Raw genomic sequence first — 14,280 nt, forward strand, 5'->3', positions numbered from 1 at the left:
AGCAGACCCCGAACCGGGTCTTCAGAGAAACCTTGGAACGCGGAGGCTTCTGGGGAATAAAGTTCCCACCGGCCATCCTAGGCCTGTTTCACGCATGCGCCAGCCTCCGCCTCGCAGCAAGGGGCGGAGTCTGTAGGGGCAGTGGGTGGGGCTTCTAGAGCCTGCGCAATGAGCATCTGTCGTACACCTGCGAAGTCCGAGGGGCTCGGGGCCCGCTTCCCTCCACACCCGGTGCCGCAAAGGTGGAATTCGTGTCCGGACCGGTCTGACTGGCCTCATGCAGGCCACCCCGGTCACGCTGGCTTCTGGGCCACCTCTGATTTGATCCCGCCCTTCCTGGGGGTTCCGTTGGGCACCAAAGACTGGGGGCGCAGGTCCTTGACCCACCCTACTGCCCTAATCGCTCCGAGGGGTGAGGATCACCAGTGCCAGGCCCAGACCCAAGTACTCACATCCATTGTCATCCCGTCACACACAGACAGACACACACACACACACGCACACACACACGGCGACCCTGTGTGGCAGGTGCTACCTGCCAACTTACAGATGAAAGTGGGAGACCCTGGTGGGGTGGGGAGCTGGTGGTGGTCCCTGAGCGCGCCAAGAGAAGCTGCATTTTCAGAAAGGAGCTACAAACAACACTTGCGAATGAAGCCCCTGTCGTCGCCAATTGTAAGGTCAGTTTTAGCAAAGGTGTGTAAATAAAACATTTTTTATCAGTTAGAAACCTATAAACCTCAGAGCAGTTTGTGCTCTCAGACATCTTAGCCTCTGTCTGCCAGGCAGAGGCTGTTGGTTGAAGTGAGGACCTCTGCCCTCTGCCTCAAAACAGGGGCCCTGAGGTAGGCGAGTGATGGCTGGGGTTCCCCAGCCCACCGCAGGCCTGGGAGCTGAGGCTGACTTCAGGCTCACCTCCTGCCCTCCTTCCTGGCGAGCTGCAGGTCCTGGGAGGGATGACGACGTGCCTCAGATGCATGGAGGCTGAGTCACCCAGGCTGGCCGTGCCCCTCGGAGCCCAGGCTGGGCCACCACCCACCTGAGAAGGAAGGGTGGGTGGCTGCTGTGCTGGGAGAGCTGGGGCCTCCTGGGATCTTGGGAACCCCATCTTTGAGCTCCGCCCCACGGCCCCGCCCCTCCCCAGGAGGGAAAAGGCAGCTGCCAGTTGCTTGCCTCACAGGCACTGGGACCCGGCCCACAGGACGAGAGGGGACACCGCTGCCATCAGCACTGCAGGTGGGTCCTGGGCTGAGGGGCTTCCCTGCACTGGGGCTCGGCCACGGGGACGGCACAGCTGCATCTCCCAGCCTCCCCACCCCATCCCCCACTGCCACGCAAGGAGGGCAGCTGGGAGACCTCGGCCCTCACACCCAGCTCACTCCCATGCGCACCCACACGACACATAAGCCTTGTACACCCTGGTGTCTCCACAGCCAGGCCCTTTGCGGGTTGGGCACCCTCTTGGGCTGCAGCTCTGCCCCTCCGCTGAGCTGATTCTGTCTCTTCTGCCTGCCCCCGCCAGGCTGGGCCATGGACCCACATGAGATGGTCGTCAAGAACCCGTATGCTCATGTCAGCATCCCTCGGGCTCACCTGCGGCCTGATCTGGGGCAGCGGCTGGAGACGGCTCCTCCTTCCTTGGGGTCCCAGCCGCTGCCTGTGGGATCCTGCACCTCGGAGCCCACCGGGCTCCTGCAGCCCTCCGAGGAGGCTCCAGGGAGCAAGGGGGCCAAGGGGACCACCCCGGTCCAGGGCCAGCAGAGCTGGCAGCAGCCCTGCAATCCCTACAGCGGTGGGCAGCGCCCAGCAGGACTGACCTACGCTGGCCTGCCACCCATCGGGCGCGGGGATGACATCGCCCACCACTGCTGCTGCTGTCCCTGCTGTTCCTGCTGCCACTGCCCTCGCTTCTGCCGCTGCCACAGCTGCTGCTGCGTCATCTCCTAGCCCAGCCCCTGCCGGGCCGAGGGGCCTCGCGCAGGACCCCAACATGGCTCAGGCAGCCACAGCGGTGCCCACATGTTTGGGGCAGCCACTGGACCATTGTCGTGGGAGGTGGCCACTTTCCACCCTGAATGGGAGTATCTACCCGCCACAGAGGCCAACAGCCCAGCTCCAGCCCCTTGAAACAGAGCCCTGGGCACTGGCTGTAATGGCAGCCCTGGGGACACCCTTGACCACCTCCCTCAGGGCCCGCAGCCCCGGCAATAAATCAGAGTGACCTTTGTTCTGCTGACTCTTCTCTGCTGCTGCCCCCTTGAAGTGGGTCCCGGGCTGGACACAACCACTGGCCTCAAGCCTCTGTGGTACATTCAGGGGCTGTCCCACCCAGAGGCTGGACAGGAGGGGTGGGAGTGTGTCCCCTGCCCTGGCCCAGACTGGCCTGGGTTCAAGCTGTCTTGTGTTCCTTAGGGCTGAGGCCGAGCCTGAGAGGTCAGCCAGTGGGTCAGACCATAGGAGGATGTGGTGTTTGGAGCCAGGGGGGTGGAGCCCTAAGAAAGGCCTCCAGGAGGAGGGTCACGTTGGCGGGACTGCGCGGGTGGGGCCAGCACTGGCAAGTTTCTCGGAGCGGGGGCCCAGGCAGCCAGGACCGAGCCCTGCCCACCCGTGAGTCACGGCCCTACCTCGGCCGGGGTGTTTTTCTGGTTCCCCGTGAAATGTCCCCTTCCTGCACATCTGTTGTGTGGCACCCAAGCCATGCTGCTCATCTGGTGTCCAGCCTCCAGGGCCTGGGCCTCCTGGACGAGGTGAACAGAAAAGGAACTGGCCAGTGAGGCCCCTCGGAGAACGTGTCTCCCCTCTGTCTGAGCAGGGTGATGTGCCTGCCTGAGGTGGGGGTGGGGGGACGAGTGGAGAGCTGAGCTGCTTAGCTTAGCACTGTCCTCACCTCACTGCCGAGGGGAGGCTGGGATGCCAGGGCAAGGAGCGAGTGGTAGGGCCGGCGCTGGGCACTCTGTGCTTTCCAAGGCCAGGCAGGGCCAGCCAGAGGAGGAAGCCGAGCTGGCCTTGCTGGATGGACGGGTCCCGACCCAGGGTGACTGGCCACAGGGCAAGACCCGTCTCTGGGTGTGGGTGGATATGTCATTGGCCTGACTGTACAGGGGCTCCGGTGTGCCAGTTTCCTGGCCCCTGCCCCATGGCCTGCCTCTACCAGAGGATGACTCCACCCAGGCCGGCCCCGGAAACCTGTCCAACCAGACAGAGAGGCTGTGGACTGCCAGGGTGGTAGGAGTAAGGAGGAGCCCCTCTGGCTCTGACTTCCTCCCAGCTGAGTAGTGAGGTTGCCGAGGGTCCTGACCCCATCCGGACCATTCTTGACACACCCCGTTCTGCTGTGCCCACAGTCATGGTCACTGGGCTGGCCTGGGGGCTATGGCCAGGCAGATGCTGGGGGGGGGGGCGGGCTGTAGCCTGTAATGGGGTCGACCAGGGCTAGCCACAGTGCCCTGCACCTCAGGGAGGTTCTGGGTGGTCCGTGTGTGTGTGTGTGGGGGGGGTCTCCACACCTGTGCTTGAGCACCCCCTTGGGACCTCGTGGGGCTGGCCACTGCCGTATGATGGGGACGGAGGGGACAGACCAGGTGGGAGGAAGGTGCTGGGACAAATCAACTTGGACACACACACTATGATTGAGCTTTGGGGGAGCAGGACCCCTCGGGGCTCGGAGCCCGTGAGGGTTGTAGCAGGTTACCTGGAAGAGGCGTTGTTCGAGCTGGGAGCTGAAGGATGGAGACACGCAGGTCAAGGCCGGAGAGCTTTCCTGGTGTGAGGTGGGGGGAGCATTAAGAGGAGGGTGGGAGAGGGTCTGGGCGGCCGGGGGAGGGACAAGGACCATGGTGAGCTGTGAAGCCGGGCCTGGGTGGGGGCCTAGTGGAGCTGGGTCCAGGCGTGGAGGGGTGTGGGGGGGGTGAGGGCAGACTGGGGGGGCACCTTATCTCCTGCTGAGTTGGTGGTGCCTGGTGGATCCAGTTGCAAGCGCTTTGTGGCTGAAAGGAGAGCCCACTGCCTGCCTCCCTGCTGCCTCGCCTGTGCTCGGCCAGTAATGCGAGCCCCAGCGAGGGAGCCGCAGGGCGGCCTGGGTCCCCCCCTCAAGCCCCGGACATCCTCTGGACAGAGCTGCCCATGAGAGCGGATGCAGGTAAGAGAGGCCTGGGGCTCAGGCAGGCTGGGGTGCGGGGCGGTGTGGAGCTGGGCAGGAGGGCCCAAACAGGGGGACAGGATGCTGCCCGGTCGGCAGCCGCAGGAGCCCGGCCTGGGCCCAGGCCCCGGCGTCTGGGGCCCCACTGGCCACCACCCACCCTCTCAGGTCTGCAGAGGCCCAGGCCAACCCCCCACCCCCGGGGTCGGGGCCCAAACGGTGCCAGATGACAGCAGAGGCAGGCAGGGTGGGCTGCAGCGCCCCTGCTCGCCTCCCCCAGGATGCTGCAGCCAGAGAGCTCCCGGGTCTCCGAGGAGGGGACTGCCACTGGGTCCCGGCGCGGTGACTGCATCATCTGCTACTCAGCCTACGACCTGGCCGGGCACCTGCCGCGCCGCCTCTACTGCGGCCACACCTTCTGCCAGGCGTGCGTGCGGCGGCTGGACACGGTGGCCCACGAGCAGCGCTGGGTCCCCTGCCCGCAGTGCCGCCAGAGCACACCCACGCCCCGTGGAGGGGTGGCCATGCTGGACCTCGACCTGGCCGCCTTCCTGGCTGTCAGGGCTGAGCGGGAGCCGCCTCGCGTGGAGCCCCAGCGTCCCGCGCCCCCCAAAGGCAGCACTGCTGTCACTCAGCAGCCAGCCAGGCTCCGCCCCACCTTGGGCACCCAGCCCCACTTCCCCCAGCCCAGACGCTGCTGCAGCTGCGGCCTCTGCTGGGACACCCTGGACAGTCCCCAGGTCTGAGTTCCAGCGGCTGCCACCGCCCGCCGAGGACCCGCTGTCCACGGCATGCTTGTCGTGGAACCTCCGACTGCCGCGCAACCAGCCCGGAACGGCCCGGGGCCCCACACGGACACCCCCAGACCGCAGCCTAAGTGTGGGGGCTGTGCCCATGGTACCGTGAGGCTTTGAGAAGCCGGTTACCTCTTTCCTGTCTTGGCCAGGATTCCAGGGCTTCAGGCCAGCCTGACTGTGTGCGTGGTGAGGGCTGCTGCGCTCAGAGTCTCCTGCAAGCCCAACCCAGGCCTGGACTCAGCTCAGAGGACGCCTCCACGGGTCTCTGGCTAAAAAAGTCCCACAGGTGGGAACCAGAGCAGAGAGCCGCCTCCTTCAGCCCTGTCTTGCAAAGCATCCCTGTGAAGTTCATTTATTCAACAAAGCTCACTGAGCACCCACTACGTGTTGGGCACTGTTCCGGCAGGGTCCCCTGCAGGCACAAAGTCCCTGCTGTGACAGATGTCCAAGGAGCGGGCCCCGGGGCGCGGCTGGCTTTAGGCCCAGAGAGGCTGGGGGCCTGCCCGAGATTGCACAGCTCAGTAGGACCACTCCCACACTAGGCCTTTTCCTGGCCTTCAGCTTCCGCTTCCGTCTACCTCATAATGGCCACCACACAGACCCTTCAGAGGGGCCAGAGAAGGTTCTGGAGGCTGTGGGCACAGACATTCCCTCAAGTCAGGCTGCAGCATCCCCATCCCCATCCCGAAAGGAGCTGTCACACTGTCACACTGCCTCTGGGAGGAACTGCTGGGCCTGCCCCGGGCAGTGGGTGCAGGACAGGGAGGGACAAGAAAATTTGCTGAGAAGACACTCAGAAACCTCCTCCTTCTCTGGGGCAAAGTCCCCCAGGGCACACAGCGATTGGTGGGCAGCAACTATACCAGGGCACCGTGGCCCAAGGGGGACGGGAAGGAGCATGCCCCAGCAGGGGCAGCAGGAAGGGGACTGACCCCGAGAGGCACCCACAAGCCACGGCGCCAGTCAGGACTCTCCGGGGGGAGGGAGCAGGATGGGCTGAGTCTTCCGGTCCAGGTGGCACAGGCAGTGGGCTGGGCAGCACTGCGGCCTGGGGAACGGGCCCTGCCCCGCCCCCCCCCAAACTTGCAGATGGAGGCACAGTGCCCTCCACCATTACTGCCCGCCACTGAGGCTGGGCCCGCTGGGAGCACTGCTGGGCCCAGCCCCGCCCTGAACTTGGGTCTGAACTGGAAGACTTCAGGGGCTGGGGCCCTCCCCACCCACCCACCCGGTGGGTGCAAAGCGCCTCCCTCCCACTCTTCTGATGGGGTAGGGACCACCATAGTAAGGTCTGCAGAGCTCAGGGAAGACTTCTCAAGGGGCCTCCAGGCCAACCAGCCAGAGTGCCAGCATCCTGCCCTTGCCCTGCCCTTCCCCGCCCTACCCAGGGCAGGCGGCACACAGCGTCTGGTCGTGCCACACAGGGGTCTACTTACGCTAGTCCTGCACTCAGAGCCTGTGCCCAGCCCTGCAATACCCCTGGCCTGGCTCAGGGCCCATCCAGGGAGGAAGCCCACTCGAAGAGGGCTGGGCTGGGGGCCCAGAGCACCTGCCACAGGGCAGCAGTGCAACGTGGACAAGGCAGGCACCTGGGGCTGTGACAGGTACCCCTCGGGAGCCTCAACTCCTGGGTAAACATTAATGGGGCTCAGTACACAGCAGGTCATGTGTGCGCCCAGCAGATCTTTGACCGGCAGCTGCTCCCGCCCTGTGTTTCCTCCCCGCAGGTGCCCCCTCACTACCCTCACAGGTAGGAGCTTCCAGAACCAGGTGGGGGCCCAGGGACATCGAGACAAGGGCTGGTGACCTCCCGGCCCAGGGCTCAGGCCCCACCCTGAGCCTCCTGAGCTGAGGACAAGAGACAGGAGGGAGGGTGACAGAAAGCTCTCCAGTACCTGGACCCTGGGGCCTGGGAGGGAGATGGGGTAGACGGCTAGACGGGGGATCCAGACCCAGAGGGCTGAAGAGAGGAGCCTTGAGGCGAGGTGGGGGCACCCAAGCCCCTTGCCCTGCCCCCATCACTGGGGGTGGGGCCCTTATCAAGCAGAGACGTCACGGTCTGGTATCAAATGCCAAAGTCTAAGCTGGGACCATCTGCAGTGTCCCTGATGACACCTGATAGGAGACGTCCCTGGGTTCCCGGCTCCTAGCCACTTCCGGCACCCGGCACCCTGTGCCCTGGGCCACCCACCAGGTCTTCTTCCAGCCAGGACCAGCGAGGGAGCCAGGGAGCCAGGGTCCCCTCGACTCTGCCCCCGAAACGGGACTGGGCTCTCCTGACAGCTGCCTGAGGTCACTATAGCCATCCCCCATAGATGGACGAAGCAGGAAGTGGGCAAGGCGGGTGTGGGGGGGAGGGGAGGGAAGACAGAGCTCAGGTTAGAGGACCCCAGGACCTGGCGGGGCAGGGGGAGGCTATGTATCTGACCTGCTTTCCCCGCCCCCAGCAGATCCAGGCCTGGGCCTGGTCTATCCCTGCCAGAAATCCATGCCGAATTCCCTCACGGGTGGCCAGGTCCCCCCCCTTACTCTGGACACAGTTGGCCTGGTGGACCGGAGCCTGGGAAATGCAGGTACCAAGAGCCCCAAGGGACCAGGCCTCCGCCTGCCTCTCTGCCTATCCACTTAGCCCCTGACCCATTGCTCTGTGCAAGTGGGGAGGGGGCTCCTGCCACCTCCTGAAGAGCCCGTGGGGGCTCATGACAATTCCAGTCAGGGCCAGACAAGCTGGAGGCCCCCTTTCCTCTCTCCTACCCCAAGTCCCTATGCCACAGTCCCCTTCACCCTCTGGCCCCCCACCTGGGGTGTCCTTGGCCCTTCTTCACCTTGGCTCCTGCAGGGACCTCCGGTTCTGCCCCAGTCTTGGAAGAGGGGAAAATGGACCCCTGGGCCCTCCCTCAGCTGAAGGACACTGGCCAGTCCTGGAAAGGTAGGTCTTGAGGTGCCGGGTAACAGGCCAAATGGGGCTCTGACCCCCCCAGGGTCTGAGCGTGGAGAGGGTCCTTAGGGAGAGAGCGCAGGGAGGAGGTTTGCCTCAGCAGGCCGTATAGAAACCTACTATGCAGACCACCGCCCCAGGGATCCTTGTCCCTCAGTTCAGCTGCCTGCCCTGTCTGGAGATGAGAGCCACCCTGACCCAGCCTGCCCCTCCTCCTGCCGGCCAGTAGGCTTCTGGGAGGTCCCAGGAGTAGTCTGCTTGGCCATCCTGCCAAGGAACAGAGAGGGGACCCAGACCCTGCCTTGGGGGACAAGGAGGCAGACCCAGGCCCTGCCCTGTGAAGAGACAAGGAAGGGGGGCCCTGGCCCTGCTCTGGAGGGAGACAGGAGGAAGTGGCCTGGGAGGCATCATGGGCAGGGCAGGGCTGGGCGGGGGCTGGCACCAGGGACAGCCCTGTCCTGTGTTCTTAGAGCTCAGCGTGGCCGGCAGGGTGCTCCGGGTGGCCACTGGCTTCCTCAAGGCCTGTGGACTCCTGGGCAGCCTCTACCTCTTCATCTGCTCCCTGGACATCCTCAGCTCCGCCTTCCAGCTGCTGAGCAGTGAGTGACGGGGGTGAGGTGGGGGGGTGGGGTGGGGGGCAGTGTGCGGGCGGCCTGTCGTGCACAGCTTCAGGGCGCCGCTCTCTGGACACAGGCAAGGTGACTGGAGACATCTTTAAGGAAAACGTGGTGCTGTCCAACCCCGTGGCTGGACTGGTCATCGGCGTGCTGGTCACAGTTCTCGTCCAGAGCTCCAGCACGTCTTCCTCCATTGTGGTCAGCATGGTGGCCTCCAAATGTGAGTGCACCCCCTCTCCTCCCGGGACGGTGGTGGCTGGGCAGGGTACGGGAGGTTGATGCAGCACCCCCACAGTGCTGACCGTCCAGGCGTGTGTGCCCATCATCATGGGTGTCAACGTGGGCACGTCCATCACCAGCACCCTGGTCTCAATGGCACAGTCAGGGGACCGAGATGAGTTTCGGAGGTGAGTTGGGAGCTGGGGAGGGCCGGGGGCCGCAAGCCAGGCCACCGCTGAGGCCACCGACCATCCCCCGCTCAACGCGGCAGGGCCTTTGGCGGCTCAGCTGTTCACGGCATCTTCAACTGGCTCACGGTGCTGATCTTGCTGCCACTGGAGAGCGCCATAGCCCTGCTGGAGAGGCTCAGCGCCCTGACTCTGGGCGCCACCAGCCTGCAGCCTGGGGGGCATGCGCCCGACATCCTCAAGGTGCTAACGCAGCCTCTCACACACCTCATTGTGCAGGTGAGGAAAGTGCTGCCCTCGGGCGGCCCCTCGGGCCGGGGAATGTGGGGAGTGGGGGGGGGGGAGCCCCAGCCTCCGTCCTGGGCCCTGCGCTGGGTGGGGGGACCAGAGGGCAGAACGAGCCGGGCTGTGGGCATGAGTCCAGGCGAGCGGGTCCAGTACCCGGTCACAACGCCTCTCTCCCCCAGCTGGACACCGATGCGATTGCAAGCAGTGCCACGGGCAACGCCACCAACAGCAGCCTCATTAAGCAATGGTGCGGCACCAGGGAGGTGATGGTGAGGTGCCTCTGACCCCTGATCTCTGACCTGCCGAATTACTCGGTCCCGCCGGCTCTGAGCCGGTCCTGAGCCTGCCCTGCCTCGCCTCCCCAGACCTCGGGGAACAGCAGCGACTGTGGAGCGGCGGCCTCCGGCCCCTGCCCTGAGAGGAACGGAACGGTTGCGGTGGAGCTGCTGCCCTGTGAGGCCCCGCCCCCGCCCCCTCCGGCCCCGCCCCCCGCCCCCCGCGTGGTTCACCAACCCCGCCCTGCCCCCAGGCCACCACCTGTTTGTGGGGACCACGCTCACGGACCTGGCCGTGGGCTTCATCCTGCTGGCTGCCTCCCTGCTCCTGCTCTGCACCTGCCTCGTCCTCATCGTCAAACTGCTTAACTCTGTGCTGCGCGGCCGCATCGCCCAGGCCGTGAGGAAGGTCATCAATGCCGGTGCGGCCCGGAATGGGGGCATGGGGGTGGGGGCGGGGCCGGCGGCCGGGCGGGGGGTGACCCCGTTCCCCCCACCCTGCAGACTTCCCCTTCCCCTTCAGCTGGCTCAGCGGCTACCTGGCCATCCTGGTGGGCGCCGGCCTGACCTTCGTGCTCCAGAGCAGCAGTGTCTTCACGGCGGCCGTTGTGCCGCTCATGGGTGAGTGCAGCGGGCGGGCCCTGGGCCCTGGGCCAGGCGCGAGGGCTCAGGCCCGGCGGTGACCTCCCCCCACCCTCACCCCCCCTCCCCCCCGTTCCCCCAGGGGTCGGGGTGATCAGCCTGGAGCGCGCATACCCCCTCTTCCTGGGCTCCAACATCGGCACGACCACCACAGCCCTGCTGGCCGCCCTGGCCAGTCCGGCGGACATGCTGCTCAGCGCCCTCCAGGTACCACCCTCGCCCCCCTCCCGGGCCCCCTCGGAATCCAGGCCTGGGGCTTCCCCCTCGGACTCAGCTCCCTCCTGTCCAACCCTGCGGCCAGGCTGGCCACGGCCCAAGCTCTCCTGGGACCCATCTCCAGCTGCTGGGTCGGACCCACAGCCCCACCTCCTCAAACCCTAGGGATCCTGTGGACGCCCCTCCGAGCCCCAGCCCCGATCTTGCTCCCCTGGGCCCACGTCATTTCAAGGATCATGTGGTCTTGGGTGCCTTCTCTTCCTTTCTGGCAGCCCCTGCCCAGCCTCCCTCGAGGAATCCCCGTGCTCCACTCCCAACCCTGTGCTGCTGGCTGTGCTCCTTCAAGGCATCCTGGTCCTGGGGGGCCTTAAGCCCCTCTACCGCACCTCCTCTGGGATGCACCCCCCTCCCCTACCATCTAAACCCGACAACATGCCCTCTTTCTGCCAAAACCCCGCCTCACCTGTGCCAGGTGCTCCAAGTTGTTGCTGCACACGACCGCAATTCTGCCTCCAGGATGCCTCCCTCTAGTCCCCTAGCTCTGTGCCCCACACCCAGTCACATTTAGTCCTGCCGACTCCATCTCTAAGTCAGCCCTTCTTTGGCCCACTGCCCTGGCTCGAGTTTCCGTCCACCACTGGCTCTGCCCCAATGCCCAGACAGGCGCAGCTCCTGAAAGCCCAGATAGATCTTCTGCCCACCAGGACATGAGCCCCAGCCCTCCCCACCATCCACCTGCATTTTTACCTCTGCTCTGTCCACTCGGATGCTCTCGGTGCAGGGCCCTGGTCCACCCCCTCCAGGAAGCCCTCCAGACTGCACCTTTCACACGGACTCCTCAAGTCCAGCAGCCCCTGGAGGGGACTATGTTCCCTGCATGTGTGGCCCTGCACCTCCTCCCCACAGGAGCCAGGCCAGAGCCCAGTGGAGGGCCAGATCCATGTGGTCATTGGTGGCGTAGTCACCACCCTGGGATGCTGGACTGGGCTCCCTAAGTGTGGGTGGGGGGGGGGAGAGGAGGCGAACCTGAGGAGTGCACCCACACCTGGCCGGAATCTGTCCCCCTGGGTGGCCCTTCCGGGCCAACAAGTGGACCTCTATCAGGCTCTGGATTTAGTACCCTTTAGGTTGGGGGTGAGGAGGAGGAGGAGCAGGTGTCCTGGGTAGCCTAGGGGGACCTGTGTGCCAGGCCCAGGCTCCCAGCCCCTGCCTGCCCCCGGACCTCTAGGTTGCCCTCATCCACTTCTTTTTCAATCTGGCTGGCATCCTGCTGTGGTACGTGGTGCCTGTCCTGCGGCTGCCCATCCCGCTGGCCAAACGCTTCGGGGACGTGACCGCCAAATACCGCTGGGTGGCCATCGCCTATCTGCTGCTCAGCTTCCTGCTGCTGCCGCTGGCCGCCTTCGGGCTCTCCCTGGCAGGGAGCACAGTGCTGGCTGCAGTCGGAGGACCCCTGGTGGGGCTGGTACTCCTCGTCATCCTGGTCAACGTCCTGCAGCGGCACCGGCCAGCCTGGCTGCCACGCCGTCTGCGGTCCTGGGCCTGGCTCCCGCTCTGGCTCCATTCTCTGGAGCCCTGGGACCGCCTGGTGGGCCGCTGCTGCCCCTGCAGGGTCTGCAGCCCCCCTCCGGCCGCTGCCAAGGAGGCCCACTGCTACGAGAACCCTGAGGTCCTGGCCTCCCAGCAGCTGTGAAGGGTGGGCACCCCCACTTCGTGGACTTCTGGGTGCCCTGGGGGATCCTAGTAGCAGGAGACTTCCGAGTCACCTAGCTTGGCTTCCTTCCAAATAAACAAGGCTATAAACCAGGTGTGAGTGGTCTTCACTCCCCCGCCTGGGGACGGCCCCTGAGCTGGCTCCCGGGGGACGTGGAGGTGGACAAGCGCCAGTTGTCCCCCAGCCGACACTCGGGACCCACTGCAAGTCCATGTGGGTGTGGGCACGCAGCTGGCCCCCGAACCCCAGGCCGTAACCGTTTCTCTCCTGAGCCTCCAGGGAAAGAAAGGGCCAAGCGGCTGCCACTCTGGAGGTGGAGACATCCCTCAGCAAGAACCTGTGCTCTGAGGAGGCTGGACGTGTCCGGGGCCCTTCCCCATGGGTGCAGGGGGGAGGAGCAGCCGTCTCCCATCCCCCCCCCGCCCCCGCCCGCAGAGGACGTGGCCTGGGAGCCAGGCGTGGGCAACCTCTCCGAGGGCCAGCCCCATGGGTCCCGCAGACGCACAGGGAACGAGGAGGGCAGTGTGAGGACCAGGAGGCCCCAGGCTGCCCCTCTCCGTCTCTCTCAGATGGGTGGGGTGCAGGGCAGTGTCCGGGTGAGACACAGGGCTGTCTTGGGTCCAGCAGAGCAGGCACTCAGCACCCCCCAGGAAGCAGGTCCTGCCCCTAGAGCCACCTGCACCTGGAGCCCATGCCTCCCCAAGCCCCTCGGCTGTGAGGTGGGCGAAGTTCAGGTGAGGGGGTGAGGCTGAGCGATGTCCACCCACCTGAGGGTGCACCCCCCACCCGGGCTCCGGCTTGCCCCTGCCCCTCCCTGCGGCAGGGGCGTGGCCCACTTCCACCCTGTAAGGCTTGTCGGCCTGCCAGCCAGTAAGCTGACTCCAGGGAGTCAGGGCCTCCCTGCTCCCATCCCAGGGCTTCCTACAGCACCTCTCTCACCTCCCCACCCCCGCCCAAAACAACAAAAGCTTCTTAGGTAGAATTACATCTGTCGCCCTGAACTCACGCACCAAGGGGCACATGCCCACCTCCATCAGAAGTGGAGATGACCCTGGGCAGGGGCCTGGGTTGCCTAATTCTTAGTATGCTGCTGTGGTCGTCACCTCCTCCTTGTCCAGGGAATGCTGCCCGCTGGGGGACGCACCTCTTTCCCAGGCCCTCTGGGTCTGCCTACCGGGACCCAGTGTGGGAAGAGGTCTGAATGGCCAGGAAGAGGAGGCCTGAGGAGTCCCGGGTCACTTCTTGCCCTTGGTCCCGCCTTTCCACTCCCCCTCAGAACTCCCAGCCCTCCCCATGTCCTCTCAGCTCTCGGTCCCCTCACTCCCCATGTCCCCTGCCCCCCCCCCCAAGATCCCAGGCCTCCTAAGCCTGAGGTTCACTGCCCACTGAGGCAGGTAGCTACTTGTTCTGGGGCTCATGGGATCAAGACCCCCGCAGCAGGCTCATCCACGACAGCTTGGTTCCCTCCGATTTCAGTGACCTCAAGACGCTCCTGGTGGTGGACATCAGCCTCAAGGTTCCTCTGATGAAAGTTCCCAGAGGTGGGGCTGGGCCTGGCTAGTTCCCTGGGGAGATTGGGGGTGGTGGTGGTGGTGGAAGCTTTCTGTCCCCACTGTGGGGACACAGAGAGAAGGGAAGAAAGTACCCCATGCATCCCTCCTTCCGGGGCGGGTGAGGCCGCCCACAAAGGCTGACTGCAGGTCCTTTGAGGCCGTGAAGGACTGTCTGCCTGCTGCCCCTGCCTGGCGGTAACGCACCCTCCCGCTGGGACCATGGCCACGAGTAAACAGAGCCTTCGTTTGTGGATGCCTCCAACAGCTGCAGGCTGGGGCGGGAGGGGCAGGCGCCCAGCACTCCCACGGCCCCTGCCCAGGCTTCCCAGCACGTCTGGCCCTCTCTGTCCTGCATGGCTCCCGGCCACAGACCCCCACGGCGCCCAGGCCCCCGGGGCTGGCCCTGCTGCCCCATTAAGGCCCATCTCTGCACACTGTGGCAGGAACTGCTTTGGCTCAGGGTGGGGATCTGCAGGGCCTCCGCCAGCCAGCCCAGTGCAGCAGCAGCCACCTTGGTTCTTGGGCTCAAGCCTGAGAGCCACAGGGAGACTCGTGCTGTCTTGTTCCCAGTGTCCATCTCATGGGGACAATGGGAAGGGCGAGGTGGACAAGCTGGTGTCTCAGAGCTCGGAGGCTCACACCGGGGCAGAAACACAGCCTCTGTTCCATCACCCATATGAAGCGGAGGTGCCACA

The 14,280-nt window shown here is 65.4% G+C and overlaps 3 protein-coding genes and 1 long non-coding RNA gene across 7 annotated transcripts; 3 read left to right on the forward strand and 1 right to left on the reverse strand.

Moving 5' to 3' along the window:
- Window positions 1–663: 663 nt before the first annotated feature.
- Window positions 664–6,484, reverse strand: LOC122475296. Of its 2 annotated transcripts, XR_006295137.1 has the most exons (6): window positions 6,372–6,484; window positions 5,065–5,147; window positions 3,931–3,986; window positions 3,692–3,760; window positions 2,625–2,738; window positions 664–1,039 (listed from the first exon to the last, which is right to left on the reverse strand). It is a non-coding gene; the product is annotated as an uncharacterized LOC122475296 (long non-coding RNA). The 2 variants fall into 2 exon arrangements; XR_006295138.1 differs by lacking the exon at window positions 3,931–3,986.
- On the forward strand, window positions 1,033–2,227 carry CYSRT1 (cysteine rich tail 1). The gene is made up of 2 exons (XM_043567118.1): window positions 1,033–1,236; window positions 1,523–2,227. Exon 2 carries the CDS (start codon window positions 1,531–1,533, stop codon window positions 1,945–1,947), a length of 417 nt encoding a protein of 138 aa, XP_043423053.1. The 5' UTR covers window positions 1,033–1,236; window positions 1,523–1,530; the 3' UTR covers window positions 1,948–2,227.
- Window positions 3,972–5,315, forward strand: RNF224 (ring finger protein 224). Its single transcript, XM_043567123.1, is given in 3 exon segments — window positions 3,972–4,080; window positions 4,082–4,138; window positions 4,419–5,315. Coding segments are annotated over 3 exon segments (561 nt in total). The 5' UTR covers window positions 3,972–4,042; the 3' UTR covers window positions 4,885–5,315.
- SLC34A3 (solute carrier family 34 member 3) lies at window positions 4,895–12,124 on the forward strand. 3 transcript variants are annotated; one of them, XM_043567105.1, is made up of 13 exons: window positions 4,895–5,221; window positions 7,386–7,508; window positions 7,775–7,864; window positions 8,344–8,472; window positions 8,567–8,710; window positions 8,786–8,897; window positions 8,981–9,176; window positions 9,365–9,454; window positions 9,551–9,638; window positions 9,715–9,882; window positions 9,965–10,081; window positions 10,185–10,309; window positions 11,547–12,124. In XM_043567105.1, exons 2-13 carry the CDS (start codon window positions 7,424–7,426, stop codon window positions 12,009–12,011), a joined length of 1,809 nt encoding a protein of 602 aa, XP_043423040.1. In that variant the 5' UTR covers window positions 4,895–5,221; window positions 7,386–7,423; the 3' UTR covers window positions 12,012–12,124. The 3 variants fall into 3 exon arrangements, with proteins under 3 accessions (XP_043423040.1, XP_043423039.1, XP_043423041.1); XM_043567104.1 differs by lacking the exon at window positions 4,895–5,221 and adding an exon at window positions 5,435–6,685; XM_043567106.1 differs by lacking the exons at window positions 4,895–5,221; window positions 10,185–10,309 and adding an exon at window positions 5,435–6,685.
- Window positions 12,125–14,280: the final 2,156 nt, after the last annotated feature.

The sequence above is a fragment of the Prionailurus bengalensis genome, chromosome D4, assembly GCF_016509475.1.
Source record: "Prionailurus bengalensis isolate Pbe53 chromosome D4, Fcat_Pben_1.1_paternal_pri, whole genome shotgun sequence".
NCBI lineage: Eukaryota > Metazoa > Chordata > Mammalia > Carnivora > Felidae > Prionailurus > Prionailurus bengalensis.

Bases quoted from the DNA above. Each gene is read 5' to 3' on its own strand.
- CYSRT1 (XM_043567118.1), top strand. From the start codon at position 1,531: ATGGACCCACATGAGATGGTCGTCAAGAACCCGTATGCTCATGTCAGC.
- SLC34A3 (XM_043567104.1), top strand. From the start codon at position 6,577: ATGGGGCTCAGTACACAGCAGGTCATGTGTGCGCCCAGCAGATCTTTG. The intron at 9,455-9,550 runs GTGAGGTGCCTC...TCGCCTCCCCAG, and splicing joins GCGGCACCAGGGAGGTGATG to ACCTCGGGGAACAGCAGCGA. The intron at 10,082-10,184 runs GTGAGTGCAGCG...CCGTTCCCCCAG, and splicing joins GGCCGTTGTGCCGCTCATGG to GGGTCGGGGTGATCAGCCTG.